Here is a 19,491-nt window from a genome sequence, read left to right as displayed (position 1 = left end):
AACGGGAAAGCTCTGGCTACCGCACCGGCGTGGTTGTCTTATGACGGTCTCCCAGCCCCCTTCCCGAAGGACGAATCTAAAGCAGTTTGGTATTGGTCACACACGTCAATCGGATTGGATTAACGAGATTAAAAAAAAAAACCCAACCTTCCATGTGATTGGCTACATGTTTAGCCAATCCTCGGTGGAGGCCGGCCTAATACCTTCCTTCCGCAATGGTAGAGGAGATGGCGTCACAAGGCAGCTTCCGGCAGGGAGGGGTCTAAGCCGTTTCCCTCCTCCTGGAGAGCACTGCCGGCCGCCATTCGGTTCGCTCTATGGTGGCCGGGGCGTGGCCGTGGTCGTGACGTCCTTGGCGCGGTGGCGGGGGAGGAAGCCGCGGGGAAAATGGCGGACGGGAAAGCGGGAGAGGAGAAGCCGGAGAAGCCTCAGCGAGCAGGAAGCGCCGGAGGTGAAAACAAACCCAGCGTCGCGGGCCGCGGGGGCCTCTGTGGGCCTTCCTCCGAGCTCCCCGGGTGGGGGGTGCGGGGGAATGCAGGAGGCCGAGGCCGGAGCGGGGGCGGGGGGAGGCGGGAGACGGGGACGGCCCGAGGGGATACGGCAGGGCTGGACTCTGGCGTACCCTGCGCTTCTCTCCCCGAGGGCCCCGAGCCCGCATCCGCGTGATGCAGACCCAGGGGCGCCACAGGCCACCCCAGGGCCGAGAGCCCTCCCCCGCCCCGGGCCTGGCGCAGGACCCTCCCTTGAGGAGGAGACTAGACCCACGGGGAGATTGGGGGCGGGGTGGGGAGGGGGACGGGCCTCGAATCACCCCGAGGCCTGAGAGGGAAGAAGCGGCGGGCCAGTGGACCGCCCTCCGGGGCTCCCCTCCCCCGGGGTCCGCAGTGCGGGAGCCGTCCTCTCGCCTTCCCTCCCAGCCCTATCGTCCCTGACTCGTGAGAGCCCTCCCGGCAGTAAACAGCCCCGCCGGGGCTCCGTGAGCAGCCGGCGGCCCGACCGTGGCCTGTCTTAATTAACCCGGCGGGTTCATTACTGTTGGTCGGTGCTCGTTTGCTCCCGAAGTGAGTCAGGTGCCTATTTTCGCACAACCCTCCGCTGCCTTTATCTTCACTTTTAATTGTTGTGGTCGCTGGGAAAGATGGGGCGCGGGGGGGTGTCTCCCCACCCTCATGACGGATTGTTCAGTAACTGCATGTTCTCAGGGTCTGGGTCTTGTCGCCTTTCCTCGAACCATCTTCCTTTCCTCTCCCTTTGGCTGTCGCTAGGAGGCAGAATGCCAGATTTTTAGGCGCACAAAAATGGTTTGGTGTGACCCGTCCTGTGTTCTGTTATGTTGTGGAATAAATAAAACTCAGATTAATGTTAGCTTTGTTGCCTTTCTTCCTGTCATTCTGATGGATTTTATGTTTTGTAGGGGGAAAAAAGATACATTACATAATAATCAGGCCACTCCTTTTCCCCCTTCCCAACCCCTATACCTAATAGACTCAAAAACTTGTCTGATCTGATCTAAACGTCTAGTTTAGAATATTTTAGGTATCTCCCACCAGCACCTGTGGAAAAATCTTTTGGAGAGCCCTAGAATGAGTGTCTTGAGGAGTGAAGTGCCCATTTTAATTTTTCAGTGTGAATTTTCTGTTCAAAGTTATTTCCTTCTTTCAAAGAGAAATAAGTGAAATATCCAGTTACTTTTGTACCCAACTCCCCTTTTTGAAGGTCCAGGTTGGAAAGGAAGAAATGTTGTCCTTCATTCGATTCTTCTACGTGTAATATTTTGACATTACGTGCTTTTCTGTTCAAATTAAAGTAAGCAAACTTTAAAATTTATTACTGCCCCATTAAGGCAGTAAAGCAGTACAGCCTTAATACCACAGCATTAGGATGTAAAGCCACCTTGAAAACTTATGAATAATAAACAAATGCCCCTAAACGAGAATGATTTAGTCGTTTTTGATGGGAAACACACAGCAGTATGAAGTCCAGGAAAGCTTATGTGCATGTGATAGAGTTTCCTTTTAAAATGTTACCAACATTCCTAAGGATAGGAGTAGGGAACTGTTTAATATGTTGCTCCAAGATATCTCAGAAATGGCAGAGCATCCCCAGTATGGAGTTTAGCCACTATGATTTCAAAAAAATTGTTACATGTTATGTGCTGAATCAATAAGAAATTTATTTTAGCATCACTTTATGTCAAAATGTCAGAGCAAACAGTAAGAAAATTACTGATGTAGGAGTTGTAGAGTATATAATATGTAAAATAATTTGTACCAATTGTGGCAGCAATATTATTGGCCATAGCAGGAGTTGCCTCACTGTTTATAAATCAAATTTATGTTGTCAGGTTATATTAAAAAATGTATTAAGGGAGCGCAGCACTTGAAAAACTTGCAGTTAATTCATTACCCTTGTGAAACCTTATACTTTAGGGTTGAACTTGGAGTCAACAGGGTTCATATCCCAAGCCAGACATTTATGATCTTTGTACATGATTATAGATATCTATATATACACCTCTCTCTGTATGTATGTATGCGTATATACATACATTTATCACTTAAATTCCCGGTGCCTTAATCTATTCACCTATAACATTAGGATTTTATCAAATTTACCTATCTCATGGCGTGATTGTGAGGAAAGCAGCTTTGCAGAATTTTCAAGTATTTTACAAATGAGTTATTACTTCCCCAATTTGTCTTTTATCAATTCCCTATTTAGTACCCTGTGTGGACTTTTTTTCCCCCAATTAGGGAAACAAATTTCAGTGAATTCATTCATCTAACTTGATTTCAAATTGATTAATCTCAACATTTTATAAATGCTTCAGATTTTTTTTTTAGCAGAGAGAAAACAATACACTAAAACACATTCTAATATCTGTTACACAAGTCAAAAATATATTTACAGCAGTAGTATTGTTCTGAGAGCAGTCAGCTATGTAAGCAAAATTGATTCTCATGGATTTTGTATTGAGACCTCCCCACATTGGATTAGAGTGTCTGTGCCTAGACTTTTTGATTTTTTTTCTTATTGGGACATTGAGAAGGCAGAGAAGGAAAAATAACTGAGGGCATGGTTTTGGTAAGAATTTTGTTATATCAGGACTTTAAAACTAATGAAGCAAACAGAAATTTTACCAAGAAAAATGCATTTGTATCTTAAAATCACAGTCTTAGGCAGTTGTGGTCTGCTAAACTAGCGTGGGAACTGAACTGGCAATGAGTGTTAGAGACCTTCTGTTACCAAATTGAAAACAGGTCACAAAAAGGCACTTTAGAGCCTCCCAATTTAGCACCCTTTTCAGAATAAGGCCTCTGTGTGCTTCAAGGGTCTGGTGTATACCCAGTTATTAGGAAAAGAAAAATTTCAGTGAATATAGATCCATCTAATTTGTTTTCAGATTGATTAATCTGAACATTTTGTATATGCTTCTAAGCTATACAAATTCCTTTTCTTTAGGAAAACTTCCATCCAAAACTAATCTTAACATCCTCATGCTTCTAAAGAAATTCACCATTATAGATTAAATATTTTTAAATCAGAAAAAATTAAGAGAATAACTATTAGTTTTCTCGTTTCATGTATGCTGCAAGTAATTTAAATATATGCACTGCCCATTTTTAGAGTTTATAGTATGTTTACCACAGTTTGCAGTTATTCTTGGAAACCTATAGAGAAGCATAAAAGTCACATTAAAACATGTTGACTTAGTAGTTCTTTGTAAAAGACCCAGAACACTGAGGAGGCTGCATAATATGATGGAAAAATATGTGGGATTTGGAGTTGAGACCCTGGCTTTAAATTTTGGCTCTTTCACTTTAGAGTTTGATTTCTGGCAGGTCACTTAACCTTTCCAGGCCTTGGATTCCTTGTCTGTAAAATGAAGAGGTTGAACTAAATGACCTCTAGGGTCCCTTCCAGCTTTGAATCTCTGAATCTATTTAGGTTACTTGCTTTGGGGTATGTAACATTATCTTGGAGGGTACTATTTTAAATATGTCTGATTACTTTGAATAATTATATGATTAAGCCATTTCAGATTTGATTTAGTTGAGAAATCAGTTTTCTCATATGAACTATATAATACAAAACCGTAGAAATTTATCTAACAACCAGGGCAATAATAGATATGTTTGGCTGCCAAACCATCTGGCCTCAATTTCTTTTTTTTTGTTTTTGTTTTCCATATCTTATTAAATGTATTTTTGGAAGTCTATTCCAAGCAAAGTGAACAATCAGGGAAAATTATTTAAGGGATTTGAAAAAATGAAATCAGCTTGTACTCGTTAGTCAGTCCTCTCAGTGGACCTCATCCTCTGTGGAGAAGGTTTCACCATATGATCATCATCAATTAACTCCCCTTGTATTTTCTTCCTTCTCTTTCCATAATTATAGATCTGATTCAGTGGCTTAGAAGTTTCCATACTTGAAAGTGAAAAGTACTTCCTGGTTGTGAAGTTAACAGCATCAGACTAACTTTTAGAAACCCAAGGGCACGTTATTGCTCTGAAGTAGAACTGGTGTATATTAGACATTATTCAGAGTAGACCTGAGAAATAGGTGGTGTTTTAGCTTGGTTTTTTTAGTTGGTAGAAATGCAAGTGAGGAAAAAATTGAGTTGTACATAATTTGCTATTTGAGAGGAACTCTTCTGACTCTCATTTGGGTTCTGTTTATATAGAAGACTTAGCCTAACAAGGTTTTATCAAGATAGTAACTGGGTGCATAGATGGTGCATAGATAGAACTTAGTATACTATATGTCAGGCAGTGGGGGTTGTCACACTTTTTCATATATAATTTTGTCATTGCTCTCCCCAGTGCCTGGTTTGATGGATAGTAGATTTTGATTTGGAATTAGGAAGACCTGGATTCAAATCCTGCCTTTTGACACCTACCTATGAGTTGTACTTTGTAGATGTACTTTGTAACACTAGCTTATTACCTCAGACGCATCCCTTAACCTTTCTGAGTATCAGGTTATCTTAAGATTTGTTAAGTTATAGATGGTAATCTGCTTGGATGATAGATGGAGTTCCCACACCAAGCAAATCTCAAATAATCTGGAGGTATTGTGCCTTCAATTTTTTTTTCTCCTGACTCATTTCTAGTATAATTTGCTCAAATTCCCTGTGCCCCAGAATTTAATTCCAGAAAAACAGGGATTAGGAACAGAAATAGAAGCAAGGGAATATGAGGAGAAAATCAATAGGTATTACTGTCATTAGACCTTAGATTAGGGCTTCTTGAACTGTTTTTGTGCCTTGGACCCCTCTTGCAGTCTGGTGAAGTCTATCAAAGACGCCTCAGAATTATGTTTTTAAATGCATAAAATACATAGATCACAAAGAAAACCAAACATTGAAATAGAGTTAGCAAAATGTTTAGAATTGGACCCCAGATAGAACCTTTGCCTTGCCTTAGACCACAGTAGGCCTGTTTTTATGCTCTTTGTTCTAGTGTTTTCCACTTTTTTATATAAACTGAAATAAGTATCACTTGAGTTAGTTGGCCATATTCCTATATAACTCACATATATAATATCATATACAAAATGTACCATAATACATAACATAAAATGCTTTCTCCTGTTTTATTTTACTACCAAATATTTTTTCCTCATATTTAAGTATAAGTCAGATAGTTGGTCTAATTACGGTTTAGTTGTAGAATAAAACTTATATGGGCCACCATCTATAACAGAATTGATCAAAAATACTTGTCCTAAATTGAGTACTTAGAAAAGTGGTGACATTTTCATAAATTCTTTTTGCATTTCCTTTTTTCTGAAAATTCTAAATTAGGATGCTAGTATGAACATTATTTTTTAAACACTGTATTTTGGGCAACCTTTCACTCCTCAGTAGTTTATTATTTTAGTGAGTGGTATCTTCTGCCATCCACTGTAGGTATGATATAATACATAATACTCTCTTCCACCTAATTCCTTAACTTCCCAATCCAAAACTAAATCCTAGTTAATCTCATTCTGGGTAGCTTTATAACAGTATTCTCATTGCCTTCTATGACCAGGAAGAGTCTACAGCAGTAATTTGAAGATGTTCTTAATATTTTTTCCCGAACAAGCTTGGACATTTTGTTTAAGTATTAATCCAAAGAGCAAAAAAAAACACCCCAGTTTCAATACTTGGACCCTGAAGCATAGCTTTCTAACAACTACATGTGTCCTTTTTTTCTTTTTTCTTGTTATCTGTGCCTGATCCTAAAGCTTGTTTTCTTTCTCCCATACATTAATCCACACATCCACAGCAGCAGTGTGTATGCTTGTTATGTAGAACTTAGTGACTGAAAGAAAATAAGTTTTTTGATTTCGAGCTAGTTTCCTCATTCCCTGACACCCAGTATGTTCCTGAACACCTCCCTCTGCTGCTTATCTGGTGTATTCTTAGGGAATAAAAACTAGTTTTTAAATTTGATATTTTTTCAGTCTTAAATTTAATACTAAATATAGGAAGGCAAAATTACTGAAATAAATTCGGCATATTCCAAAACAAAATGTGAATTACTTGTAGATTATCAGCTGTTTGATCTGATCCATGAGTTGTACTTTGTAGTTGTACTTTGTCATTAAAATAGATAATTCAGAATTTAATATGACTGCACTTTTAGAATGGGAAATGTATGTATTCATACACATGGATGATTCTCCTCTGCTTAAATCCTTTCTGTGTAATTTCAAATAGTGAAATAACCTGGTCTAACCAAAATTCTAAAGCAAATTTTATTTACTGAAGAGATTAGATATAATACATATTTCTCAGTAAATTCAGTTCTAAACCAATGCTGAATAACCCTTTCTAGGTAGACATGTGTATAATTGTGGAATTTAGATAACATGACCAGAAATTGCCAGCCAGATTTATTTTCCTTTTCTTCAAGATTGTCTTTAAATATAAACAGTTAATTGCTGACAAAGTAGATGATCACCCAGAGGAGTTTTTACCACTTGGGTATTTTGAAGGCTTTTTGTTTGTTCGTTTTAAGTAGACTACCCTTTACCCTTTTTCCTCCCCACACATACATATAGAACTTTCAGTTTTGTTTAATAAAACAGTGTTTAGTCAGAGCATATTCATTTTTTTTTGAAAAATATGTTTGTAATTTTAAATTGCCCTATATTTTATGCTAGTTAATTCAAAGGAGCCTCTTCTACTGCCACACAATCTCTGTTGCCTCTGTGTGCTCAAAACAGTGGAAGAGACTGTTGGGTCAGTAGGTGTGCAGCTGCAGAAGTACCTTCCTTATAACAGTGCTTTATGAGGTTGCTGCTCCCATCACTCTGCTCAGTAAAATTAGCTCATCTTGGTAAGTTGTTTCGACTTCACCAGGACCTGAAGAAGAGGCAGAAAAACCTGTGAAAACTAAGACTGTTTCTTCCAGTAATGGAGGGGAAAATTCGAGTCGCAGCGCAGAGAAGCGATCAGCTGAAGAAGAAGCCGAAGACTTCTCATCCAAGCCTGTGCCCGCAAAGATAGCCAAGTTTGGGTTTGCCATAGGCAGTCAGACGGCAAAGAAAGCACCAGTCATATCCATCAAACTTGGAGCGAGTGTGAGTCATTGTTTTGAACTGGGTATTCACAGGGGATGGGTAGAATCTGGGAGGGAATCAGAAGATTGTTTGAAAATCTTATATTAAAAATGAATATTAAAATGAAGACTATATGTTTTGTCTGAGGTGTAGCCTATGGTTATATATGGTTATGTGTACCTGCATGTGAGTATGGAAGTTTAGATTCACATTATTTAGGAAAGGTCAGTGAAAAACCTAGAACAGCTATGATACAGAATCAGAGGAAATGAAAACTTAATTGGTGTCGCTTTAAATTGAACAGAGCTTTAGAAAATATCTTCAGAGAGGAGAAAGGTGTTATCTTCATCTGATTCTTTTGAGTCTGTGGAATCAGGATCCTAGGTCTGTCTTATTTTGTTGTGCTTTTTCAGAGACTGACATTACTGCAAATGCCTATGGATAGAATAGATACTGAAGAAACTATGGGGAAATGTGTTCTCATGGGAAAGAATGCTCCAAGCAGGACAGTGAAAAGCACCTTCGACTTGTATCATTTGTTCCCAGAATGTTCCGATAATACATAACATAACACTGTCCCATTAATCAGATCTTCATTTTACCCTTAACTTTGTATTTAGCTCTCCTAGCATTGAACTGCCTCTTATTCATCTGTCACTTCTTTATCACCCCCAATTGATCCTTTGTCTTAACCCACTTGTAAGACTGATTTGGCGATCCATGTTCCACTTTGTAGGAGAACACAGCTCTAAGACCTGTTTTTGTGTCTGTGGTCTGATTCTCCCATTTGTGTGCACAAGTAATAAAAATGTTCTCTGTAAGCCAGGAAAAGATGGAGTACTGAATTCATTCTTCAGTAATTCCAGGGCTGTTAGTCAAATAGCAGCATTTTTGAGTCCAGTAACTCTGGGAGGTTTTCACCCATCAATATCCCTGGGCTTTAACTATAGGAAAAACTTTTTCTGATAATTTTGTCTTATTAAACTTAGATTACCATCCTAGTCTTTCAGCACCTTTTTGGATCCCAGTTCTCTCATCATATGTCTTAGATATCCTGCCCAGCTTCATTTTGTTTACAAATACTATAAGCATGTCAACTATCTTCAATCAGTTCTGCAGTCATCTAACTGCATTTTTGTCTAGCCTGTATCTTTATTGTCTGCAGGAATTTTGTGAAAGTTTATCATATATCTTGGTGAAATCCAGATATTCTGTGTCTATAGCTTTCCACTGATATCCTTGTCTGGTAACCCTGGCAAGAAAGGAAATGTGGTTGGTCTGGCATGGTTTGTTTTTAATGAGTACAGGCAAGATTATATTGAACTTCTAATACTCCACTCTAGAATTTTTCCAGCCTTATACTTTGCTGAATTCCTCTTCCTTTGGAAATTAGAAAAACATTCCCACTTACAGTCCTAAGGCACCCTTCCATTCAGCCAAAATAGAGCAGTCACATCAAGATCTTTCCTTGAACTCATTTCAAGAAGTTAAGTGTTCTTGTTGTCTCTCACTTACTTGAATTTCAGTTCCCTCATAACTATTTTTCCCTCTCATTGTTATGAAGACTTTTCTTCTTAATGAAAAGAGAAGTAAAATAGGAACTGAATGCTCTGTTTTCTCTAGGCCATTTGTTATCATTCCTTTCGCACCAGATGGAATGCCTAGGCTGTCCTTGTTTTCCCCAATGTAACATTTCTACTAAAAACAAAAACAAAAAACCTTTTCATTTATCACAAGCTTCAGCTAATTTCAGACTTTAACCTTCCTGATACGGTCATAGAACTGAACCATTCTTGTGTTTTTAAAATTACTATTTCTTTCTTTTTTTCGTATATTCCCTCATCAGATAATTCCTCTTCTGTCTTTTCTGTTCATATGGCTCCCCGGTTTGGGTCTTCCTCCCCTCTCCCCCCAAAAAAACATGGTGAGGGGACAAATGGAAAGAGTTCTTGGATTTGGAGCATTCCCTGGGTTCATATTTTGCCTCTACTACTTGATCTTGGGCAAGTCACTTGCTTCATGTGGATTTCAGTTTCCTCATTTGTAGAATAAAAAGTTTAGGCTAAATTATTTCTGAAGTCTCTTATAGCTACAAGTCTTCAATATTTAGCCATCATAATTTTGTCATCATGATTATATTTTTTACAATCTCCAGTCCCTTATGGAATTGTTTTTGTTTTGTTTTGTTTATACTCATACCTTATTTTTCTTTGAACTTACGAAATCTACTTTTAAAAACCAATTTAAATATACACTTTAAGACATAAAATTTTAAACTCTTAGAATCTTGGTAAAACCAAGTAATTGAAATATTTTGCCAGGAAGGAATTAAGTATTAACTTAATGTTAAATGACATGGCATTAATACTAGGTTTTAAAGTAAGACAGAAATCATCTAAAATTGCTCCACTGTTGATGCTACTTAATTATATATAGCTGTCATATCTGCCAGTGCTATTTTCTGAAGTTAATTTAAAAAAAAACAGCGTTTTACTGCCAAATGCATGTATTCTAGATTACCATTCAAGAATGATTCATCTAAAATGTTAGCTGTGTTTCTTTCCAGCTGTTTTCAGTAATCCTGATAGGTGATCCTTTTTCAAAAAACTCCATACTAACAGGCATAATCACTATCCCCAAAAGTGATCTTTTTGTTAGGTGAATTTTAAGGGCAGGATTTCAGTAGTTTTTTGTTGTTTTGGTTTTTAATTTTAAAATATTATTATTTAACTTAAATATAATTTATATTTATAGGTAAATGTATTTAATTTAAATATGAAATTTAAAATAAATTTTAAAGTATGTGAAAATGAAAAAATTCAGATCATTCGTTACCATTCCTCCCTTAATTTAACATTTTTGTATATTAAAATTTTGCACAGCCTGCTAAATCTATTAAAACTAATGCTAGCAAGTAATTGGTTAGGGGCTCTGTGACAGATTTCACTATTGTGTGGATTGATTATTTGTGTAATCAAGAATCCAAATAATTCACATTTTTGGTTGGTGTTACTTTAAAAGATCATGTCTTATAGCTGCATAAAATCAGTCACCAAATGTGTATTCAGTGCCTGGTATACACATGGCATTGGGCTGTCCTTGAGAAAAAATTCTCTACAAGATCAAATATACAAGATTTTGATGAGTAAGAGGTGTTTTAGGGGTTAGCATATAAATATCCAAGTTGACTTAAAAACTATTACTAACCAGGGTCATGGCACTTAATAATAATGCTATATTCTCAGGGAGCATAGGGAACCTAAAAGGTGAGATTTTCCAAAGTACTGACTTAGTGATTAAGATAATTCGAAAACAAAATATGCCTTTTTTTAATACAAAAAAGTCACTGCTTTCCTTTTTTGAGTTGCATGTATATAATGTACGTACTTTGCTGTTTTGATGTCTGTTTCTCTTTTAGAAGCCTAAAGAAACTGTTCCAACTCTTGCCCCTAAAACCCTTTCAGTAGCAGCAGTTTTCAATGAAGATGATGATGTAAGTCAATGGCTAATTCTGTTTCTTACTCTGAAATTCTTAAAACTCTGACTTCACCAAAAAAAAAAAAATTGGGTGATGGAGTAGAAAAGTCTGTCTATAATGCTTATTATATTCCAGGCACTAGGAGTACATTTAGAAAAATAAAACCATCCCTTGCCTTTGAGCTTACATTCAAGGACCTGGAGAGGGAGGGTGGGAAGAAAATGCCATCTTCATAGATGAATACTTTGTGGTTATTATAGCAGCAGAGAGATAATAACAACCGGGAGAATCAGGAAAGCCCTCTTGAAGGAGGTAGCATTGGAGCTGAGCTTTGAAAGGATCTGAGGTATTCAGGAAGCTGAGAGAGGAGGAAAAACATCTCTGGTGTAGGGTACGGCCTCTGTGCAAAGGTGCAGAGGCTTTTTTTATTAATAGTATGAATAGGTATCCCCAAAATTCTGAACCTTTCTGGTGGCATCTGTAAGAATTGTGGGAGAACGATAGAAGGGAGGGCAGACAGGGGGAGGAGGTAATCAAAAACAAACAGTTTTGAAAAGGGACAGGATCAAGGGAGAAAATTCAATAAAGGGGGATAGGTTAGGAAGGAGCAAAACATAGTTAATCTTTCACAACATGAGTATTGTGGAAGGGTTTTACATAATGATATGCATGTGGCCTATGTTGAATTGCTTGCCTGCTTAGGGAGGGTGGGTGGGGAGGGAAGAGGGGAGAGACTTTGGAACTCAAAGTTTTAAAAACAGATGTTCAAAAACAAACCAAAATAAAGTTTTTGCATGCAACTAGGAAATAAGATACACAGGCAATGGGGTGTAGAAATTTATCTTGCCTTACAAGAGAAGAAGGAAAATGGGGATGGGAGGGGAGTGGGGTAACAGAAGGGAGGGCTGACTGGGGAATGGGGCAACCAGAATATACGCCATCTTGGAGTGGGCGGGAGGGTAGAAACGGGGAGAAAAATTGTAATTCAAACTCTTGTGAAAATCAATGCTGAAAACTAAATATATTAAATAAATTAAATTTTAAAAAAATTTAAAAATTTTTAAAAATAAATAAATGCTTATTGACAATGAAAAAAAAAAGAATTGTGGGAGAAAGGAGATGGGTGGGTGGTCTTTTGGTATTTGAAGAGGGGAATTCTGTCTCCCTCAAGCTTGGAAATAATCAGGCAAAGGATGGGTGACTGAAGGTCTTTAAGCAAAGATTGAAGACTGCTTGTCAGAATTGCGGGGGAAATCCATGGGCCACACCAAAGTTAACTGAAGTGAAGCCCATCTTCGTGGCCCAAATTTCAAGATTGTTAAGAGGTCGGGGACAAGATCTCAGAGCCTTGTTTTCTACTGTCCATGAAGTTAATTTCAGATAAAGATAAAGTAACTCCTGAAAAATAAAGCAGCATTTTTATTTGTAACTAAGGTCTGCTTTCATTACATGGTACTAGCTCATGTCTGCATAGTGTTTTAAGATTTGCCCAGCACTTTGTATACACATTATTTTTTTTTCCACAACTCTGTGCAGTAGGTGCTATTGTTTTCTCCATTTTATAGATAAAAGTAACTGACACTCAGAGAGGCCAAGTAATCTGTCTAGGGTAGGTTATTCAGCTAGTATGCATTTAATGGATTTTCAAGCCCTTTAATTTCTGAGTCTTGAATGGATTAATGAAAACATATTTAAATGTTTTTAATGTGAGTAGAAGAGAGAGAGAGAGACTGATGTATAAACACATAGTATCATTTTTATAGATAAAATCATATTAATTTCTGATCTTTAACCATTTGACAGTCCCAAGAACTTTGGTAGTGAGATTTTCCTTTTGTTGGATCTTCAGTAATTTGGGGGGAGAAGGGAGTAGTTCTACAGTGCTAGTCAAAACACTGGATTTTACCTTATAGTGGTTTCTCTGGAGGGTTGTAGCTGGAAGGCCGGGCTAAAGGAAAGGCCAGTGCAAGGGGCAGGGGATGGGATGGGGTGAGCTGGAATTGTATGTGTGAAAAATAGGTGGAGATTAATCATTCTAGGTGCTTTAGCAGTAAAGGAGATTCCCTCCTTGGGGTTAAGGTCTTTATTAGCATCATATAAAATGAATACACAGGAAAACAACTTTTTTTTTTCGTTCCTTGATAACCTTGGTTTTTGGTTAGGAACAGTCAGAACTAAAATTATTTTGATAGTTTTTTTTCTCCTCGGTCCACATCATAGCTATACCATGATACACAAGAACAAAGAAAAAAAATCTATGTTCTGTTATTACAAAGTTTACAATTTTACAATTACAAAACAGTTACAAAGCTTACCAAAAAAATGGGCAGCTAGGTGCTGCAGTGGATAGAGTGTTTGGCCTGGTGTCAGGAAGATTCCTCTTCCTAAGTTCAAATCTGCCCTCAGGTACTAGCTGTGTGACCCTGGGCAAGTTGCTTTGCCCTGTTTGCCTCAGTTTCCTCATCTGTCAAATGAGCTGGAGAAGGAAATGGCAAACCAATCCAATATCTTAAAAACGTTTTACAGTTTTGTGTAAATTCAAGACTTTAAAAAGCTATTGATTACTAAATGGATTTTTAAAATATCCATCTTTAAAAAAAACTGGCACTTGCAGTCATCCATACCTTTTTAAAAAGGAAATATTTGTAATTTTGCACCAGCATTTTATCTGTGATATTTTTTTTCTCAGAGTGAACCAGAAGAAATGCCTCCAGAAGCAAAGATGCGGATGAAGAATATTGGAAGGTATTTAAATTTTTTGCATATGTTAAACTATTAGCTAATCATGGTAAATAAACTTCTAAAAGAGGTGAAGTCATTGAAGGATATAATATTATTAGATTCTAATATCTCTTGGGACAAAGTCACATAGGAAAGTTTTACTACTGTTTTACTTCATTCAAGGAGTTGAGAGGGTGCCATATATTATTTTAGGATAAAAGGACATCACATATTTTATGAGCAGTCAAAGGTTCTTTACTTCTTTGCTGATGGAAAAAAATTTCAGGAAAAAACATTATATGTATATAATTAAAAACATTTTCTCCTTTCAGATGATGCCAGATGGTATTACATTATACACATTATAATACATTAAATACACAGTGGGTTTTAATTTTTTTTTAATTTTATCGGCCACTAGATTATTAAGATGGAGTTTTCACTATACCCTCTTTGTCTGTTTTTGCAAAATTATGCCTCAGCACCTTTTAAGGACTGCACAACCTTTAAGGCATCCCAGAAAGCAAACCAAATTTTGAGGATATTTATTCCCGCAGAATACAGGAAGATATCTATTCCACAAAGGAGCTAGAGTGAATGTTATTTAATTTTAAATTGGATAGTGCAGATAAGAGCAGTGACTTCTAAAAGAATTCAGATTGATAAGTAAAATTTGAAGTGATAATATTAATTCAAACTAATTTTGGTACCATTTTGGTTTAAATATGTACCACAATTGTTTTCCTTATTTGACATAACAGCCTAAGAGAAGAAAATAATAATTAATGTTAACATTTCATTGTATGCCTTCATGGTATTTTTCCTTTCAGAGATGATCTCTTTGAGGAGGTAGGGACAGCACATCATTTTTTTAGGTTTACTTACACCAGTGCAGTATATGACAAGTGTCATACTTAGAAACATTAAAATATGAGGAGGTTGTTGGGATTATGAAAGGGAGGAGACTGAGTGGATAGAGTGTATTGGCTTGGAGTCTGAAGAGACCTGGACTCAAATCCAAGATTTCACACAAGTTATTTGACCATAGAAAAATCACTCAACCTCTTAGTTTTCTCTCATTTGTAAAATGGGAATAATACGAATGCTATCTACCTTACAAGATTGTTTATGAAGAAAACACCTGAAATCTCTATATAATTGTCAGCTGTTATCACAAGCTTATTAGACTATTCTTTTATCTCCCCTCTCTTTAACGCATAGCTTTCATAGAATAAAACTTATCTACTCCTGTGTGTACACCACATATACATATTTATACATGTATGCGTGCGCACACACACACACACATTCAAGTATTCAGGTTTATAACTAGAATGTGTTTTAGACCAGATTTGAACTCACATCTTTCTGACTGATAACTTTTGTTGTTTGTTTTTGAAACCTTGATGCAACTTAAAATTGTGGAGGGGAGGTTGAGGGGGAATTGAAGGATGAAATCTTCATGCCTTGCTCTACTGCAGTGCTTTCTGAAGGTTTTTAAACTGTTTAACAACTATTTCTTTTCCATATTTAAAAATAGGGATACACCAACATCAGCTGGACCAAATTCCTTCAATAAAGGAAAGCATGGATTTTCTGATAACCAGAAGCTGTGGGAACGAAATATAAAATCTCACCTTGGAAATGTCCATGACCAAGATGATGACTAAATGATGTGTTTCAAGATTTGGGTATGGGGTGGGTGTGATGTTAAAAGGAACAGTTTCCTTTTTTTTTTTTTTTTTTTAAAGAGAAAAAAAAAGAATGGTATAAGACTATCTTTGGAGCCACTTTTAAAAAATTGAGTGGTGTACTAATAAATGAAAGTTTGAAATTAGAGGTAATTTATGTTTTATATACAGATTTCAAGACATTTGCTAATTTTGTAGTTTCGTGTGATTAGTTTCAAAAGGTTACAGATAATAAAGAAGTCAGAAATGGTACCTTTTTAAGAATTGCTTATTTTTTTAGTCACTACTATTAGCACATTAAGGAGGAAGCAAAAGTTTATTGTCTCTTTAACTGTTCAAATTGAAAACAACTACTTAACTCCATCTTTACGTAAACTATCTGGCTCCCAAGAACAGCCTTATAGAGAAGGAATGTTGTACTGGGAGGGAAGTGTTACTGGAACATTGATTTTAAAATAATTTAGACAAAATACAAATATGACAACTTTTTTTCCCCAGTGGACTTTTTTTCAGTCATGAACTAGGCATTGCTAACAGCAGCTACAGAAGCTATAACAAGAAAAACTCATAGTTACTTTTTTGAAATTTTATGTAAAGTGTTTAATATATGATGTGGCCTAATTCACCTTAATAGGGCTTGTCCTAACTTCATTGATTTTTAAAGGACAAGCATTCATTGTGCAAGTAAATCAGTATTTTAAATGTGCTTCTCTGAGTTATCGGTATTAACAAGCTCCTGTAAGCATTTCCACCAGAACTTGAGGTAAATATAAGGAAGCTGTTTCTTTTAAAAAGTAAGCCACCACCAAAAATGTGATTAAAATATGTACATTGCTTAAATGCATTTGGCTTTTTTAGTTTTAAAAGAAATGACACACCAAAAATTCATTAACATTGTATAAAGATGGTGAAGATGCACTTTCTGTATTGGTCAGAACATGTAAATTACCAATTTAGTGAAAACTAATCTGAATTTAAGCAACGTTACTTTTCTCATTACTAGGCTAGTATGTAATACACTCATTTATATGCCTATTTATAGACTACTGGCCCATTTCAGATACTGAAAATACAAGAGAGTGCATCTTTAAAATTATTTTATGAAAGATTTGACCACTTATACTTTGAGTCTGTAAGTTCTGAGAGGTTTCTTTTGTATTTTTGTATCGTATATGTAATCTTAAATTTCTTTGAAATATAATACCGTTGGAACACCTGTTCTCGTATCTTTAAAAGCTTTGTCATAATCAAATGTATAATGTTTTCTTGAAAATTCCTTCAATGTTGAATTTGAAGGCAGCTTTAGACTATTCTATTGGTGGTAACTGCCAGTTAAGCTCTTAGAATAGGTAATCGTTCCAGAGGAGCTGCCTTTTACTGTATATTCCTAATACTTTTGTCCTGTTACATTTATATTTAGAATAATCCCCACATAAAACAATGAAAATGTACATAGAGCTATTAGTTCTTCCTTATTTGACTTAACCATACCAAAATTCATAAATTTATCTTTAGATACTCTAATGTAGGCAGACTTTCCATTTTTGTCCATTTTATTGTTATGTTTAAGAATTCTTCCTCTTCTGAGTGTATTCTTGACCCAAATGAAAGGATAGCCTAAGGTCAAGACAGGAGAGAGCAATGACTGAGATGAATGTCTTTACTAAAATACCAATAAATTTGTGAAACTCAGTAGTACAGTATGTTCTCTTCTCCTTAACTGTTGCCATCTTCCGTAAAGAAGCAAAATAAAATTACTGATTCCCACTCACTGATGGACAAAGTGTAAAGGAACAGATGAGATTTTAAATCACTCAGCTACTGCGCTTAGATACTAGTCATTTAGCATGTAATATATTCACTGAAAATTTTAATACATAGTTGTTAACATGTCTCCCTGTCAGAATGTTAGGTCTTTAAAGGAAGGGACTGGTTTTTCCTTTCTTTGTGTCTCTAGTGCTTAGCACAGCATGTGGCTGGCACATAGCATTTAATCAATACTTGTTGACTGAGTAACTGTTGCATTTGATATGGGTAAAATCAAGTTGACGTAAAATTTAAATGATCAAGCTAAAACTTGACCCCACATATATGGAAAGTGCTTTAAAACCTTAAAAGCACAATATAAATGTTAGTTGCTATTATTACTTGAAAATAGGAACTCACACTTACTTTGTACTACTATTAGGTGCTGGAGATGCAAAGAAATATATGACACAGACCACTCTCAAGGACCTTAAAATATTATAGGAGTATAAGACATAGACACAACTCCTAAAAAAGTGAGAAGTAGAAAGGAGAAGGTCCATTCAGGTAAAGTGGTTTGAAATTTTTGAAGAAGAAAGATCACTTTCCTTTGTGGGAGAAGGGCAAGGCAAGCAAAAGGCTACCTGGAAGAGGTAACCCTGGAGTTGGTCTCTGCAAGAGCTGGGAAGGGATTCCAGGACTAGTCCATTTTACACGGCATTGCTTCTCAGGTTGGCTCAGTGGAGAAGAATGCTGGACCTGGAATCAGGAGGACCTGAGTTCAGATATGGTCTCAAATACATACTGGTGAACCTGAACAAGTCACAACCTATGTCTGATTCAATTTTATCATCTGTAAAATGGGGATAATAGCATCTGCCTCTCAGGATTGTTGTGAGGATCACGTGAAATATTTGTAAAGCACTTTGAAAAAATGCTAGCACGTTATTTGTAAGTACATAGTAAGGGAATAAGAATGTTCATAGCACCTTCTATGTGCCAGGCCCTTTATAAACATTATCTCATTTGATCCTTAAAGCAACCCTGGGAGGTTGGTGTTACTGTCCCCATTTTATAGTTGAAGAAACTTGCCCAAGATTACCTAGCCAGTAAGTGTCTGAGGCTGCACCTTTCTGACTTTCAGCCCAGCACCTGATCTACTGGTCTACCTAGCTACCTCTGCATCTGAAGGAGAGATGAATGCAGGTTGAGAATCAACCAGGCTTCAGCCTTCAGCCAAGGAGATCCCATACACAGGGCCTTCCTTTTCCCATCCATTCCTTACTCCAGCAACAAGACCTTGGTCTGGACAGGCATCTTGCTGTTTATCATGCTGCCCACCCACCTTATCTTACCCTTTTTCAAATATTGCATGAAAAATCAACTCTAAGGCAAAGAGGTCAGCTACCATTGCTACTGGAAAGGGATATAACAATCTATACTATGGCTCCCCTCACAATCCCTGTGATTCAGTCTTGAGATTGCCTAAGCAGAAGTTTGCCTTCCTGATATCTCTCCACTCCCTTGTCTGCCTTCTTATTAGCCCCTACTCATCCTGCGTCCCTTACCTGTTCTTGTTGCTCCCTCCTTACTGTGCACTATGAAACTGCTATTAACAAATTGCCTTTCTTATTAGATCTCTTCCTCTCACACTTCTATCTTGTAATAGCCGAAACCTGGCTGTTCTTAGAAGACTGACACAGTGAGCCCAGGGAAGGAATAAAAATGTTACTTCTACTGATTTCAGCTGAGGCCTCCCTCTACCACTTCATTCAGCAACCTCACATTTAAGGTTCCCTTCTTCCAAAGGACCCTGTCCAGTTGCTAATGGCAGTTATCTACTGTGGTGGAGTGTTCTTCCTCCTTTATCAAGGAGTTCTAGGACCTGGATCACTATCCTCTCTACTCCTACCCTATTATTTTCATTTGATCTTTTTACTTTTATGAACTTAAACATCAAATAAAATGAGTATCTCCACATGAAAAGAACAGATAATGAAGATTGTACGTGAAATTGCAAATTTTAAGTATAACTTCCTTTTCAAGTATATAATAAATTCGGTATGCTATTTTGAAAATTCCTATGTGTTTTCTTCTGAACTGTGTTCTGTTTACTAATGTGCATTTTAAAAAAAAGTTTCAATAATCTTTTTTGACAATACTATTGTTAGTTCCTCTGTCTCCCTCCAACTCTTCCAGGGGCCCCATGAAAAAGAAGGGGAAAACCAACAACATATAGTCCAAAAATGTATCTCATTCTGCACCTTGAGACCTTTTTACTGGTAGGAGTTGGGGGAGGGAATA

At 37.0% G+C, this 19,491-nt stretch overlaps 1 protein-coding gene across 1 annotated transcript; it reads left to right on the top strand.

Annotated features, from left to right (window-relative positions):
- The first annotated feature begins 329 nt into the window (after positions 1-329).
- LOC118837399 (PEST proteolytic signal containing nuclear protein) lies at positions 330-17,133 on the top strand. The gene is made up of 5 exons (XM_036744253.1): positions 330-451; positions 7,352-7,572; positions 10,970-11,044; positions 13,719-13,774; positions 15,291-17,133. Exons 1-5 carry the CDS (start codon positions 388-390, stop codon positions 15,418-15,420), a joined length of 546 nt encoding a protein of 181 aa, XP_036600148.1. The 5' UTR covers positions 330-387; the 3' UTR covers positions 15,421-17,133.
- Positions 17,134-19,491: the final 2,358 nt, after the last annotated feature.

The sequence above is a fragment of the Trichosurus vulpecula genome, chromosome 2 (genome assembly GCF_011100635.1).
Source record: "Trichosurus vulpecula isolate mTriVul1 chromosome 2, mTriVul1.pri, whole genome shotgun sequence".
Classification (NCBI taxonomy): Eukaryota; Metazoa; Chordata; class Mammalia; order Diprotodontia; family Phalangeridae; genus Trichosurus; species Trichosurus vulpecula.
The sequence above is the reverse complement of the archived record's forward strand: the minus strand, read 5'-3'. Positions and strand labels throughout refer to the sequence as shown.

What these genes read in the sequence shown, in the direction of transcription:
- LOC118837399 (XM_036744253.1), top strand. Translation starts at nt 388, where the DNA reads ATGGCGGACGGGAAAGCGGGAGAGGAGAAGCCGGAGAAGCCTCAGCGA. An exon ending in TTTTCAATGAAGATGATGAT is followed by an intron (nt 11,045 to 13,718) that starts GTAAGTCAATGG and finishes TTTTTTTCTCAG; the next exon opens with AGTGAACCAGAAGAAATGCC. An exon ending in CGGATGAAGAATATTGGAAG is followed by an intron (nt 13,775 to 15,290) that starts GTATTTAAATTT and finishes ATTTAAAAATAG; the next exon opens with GGATACACCAACATCAGCTG.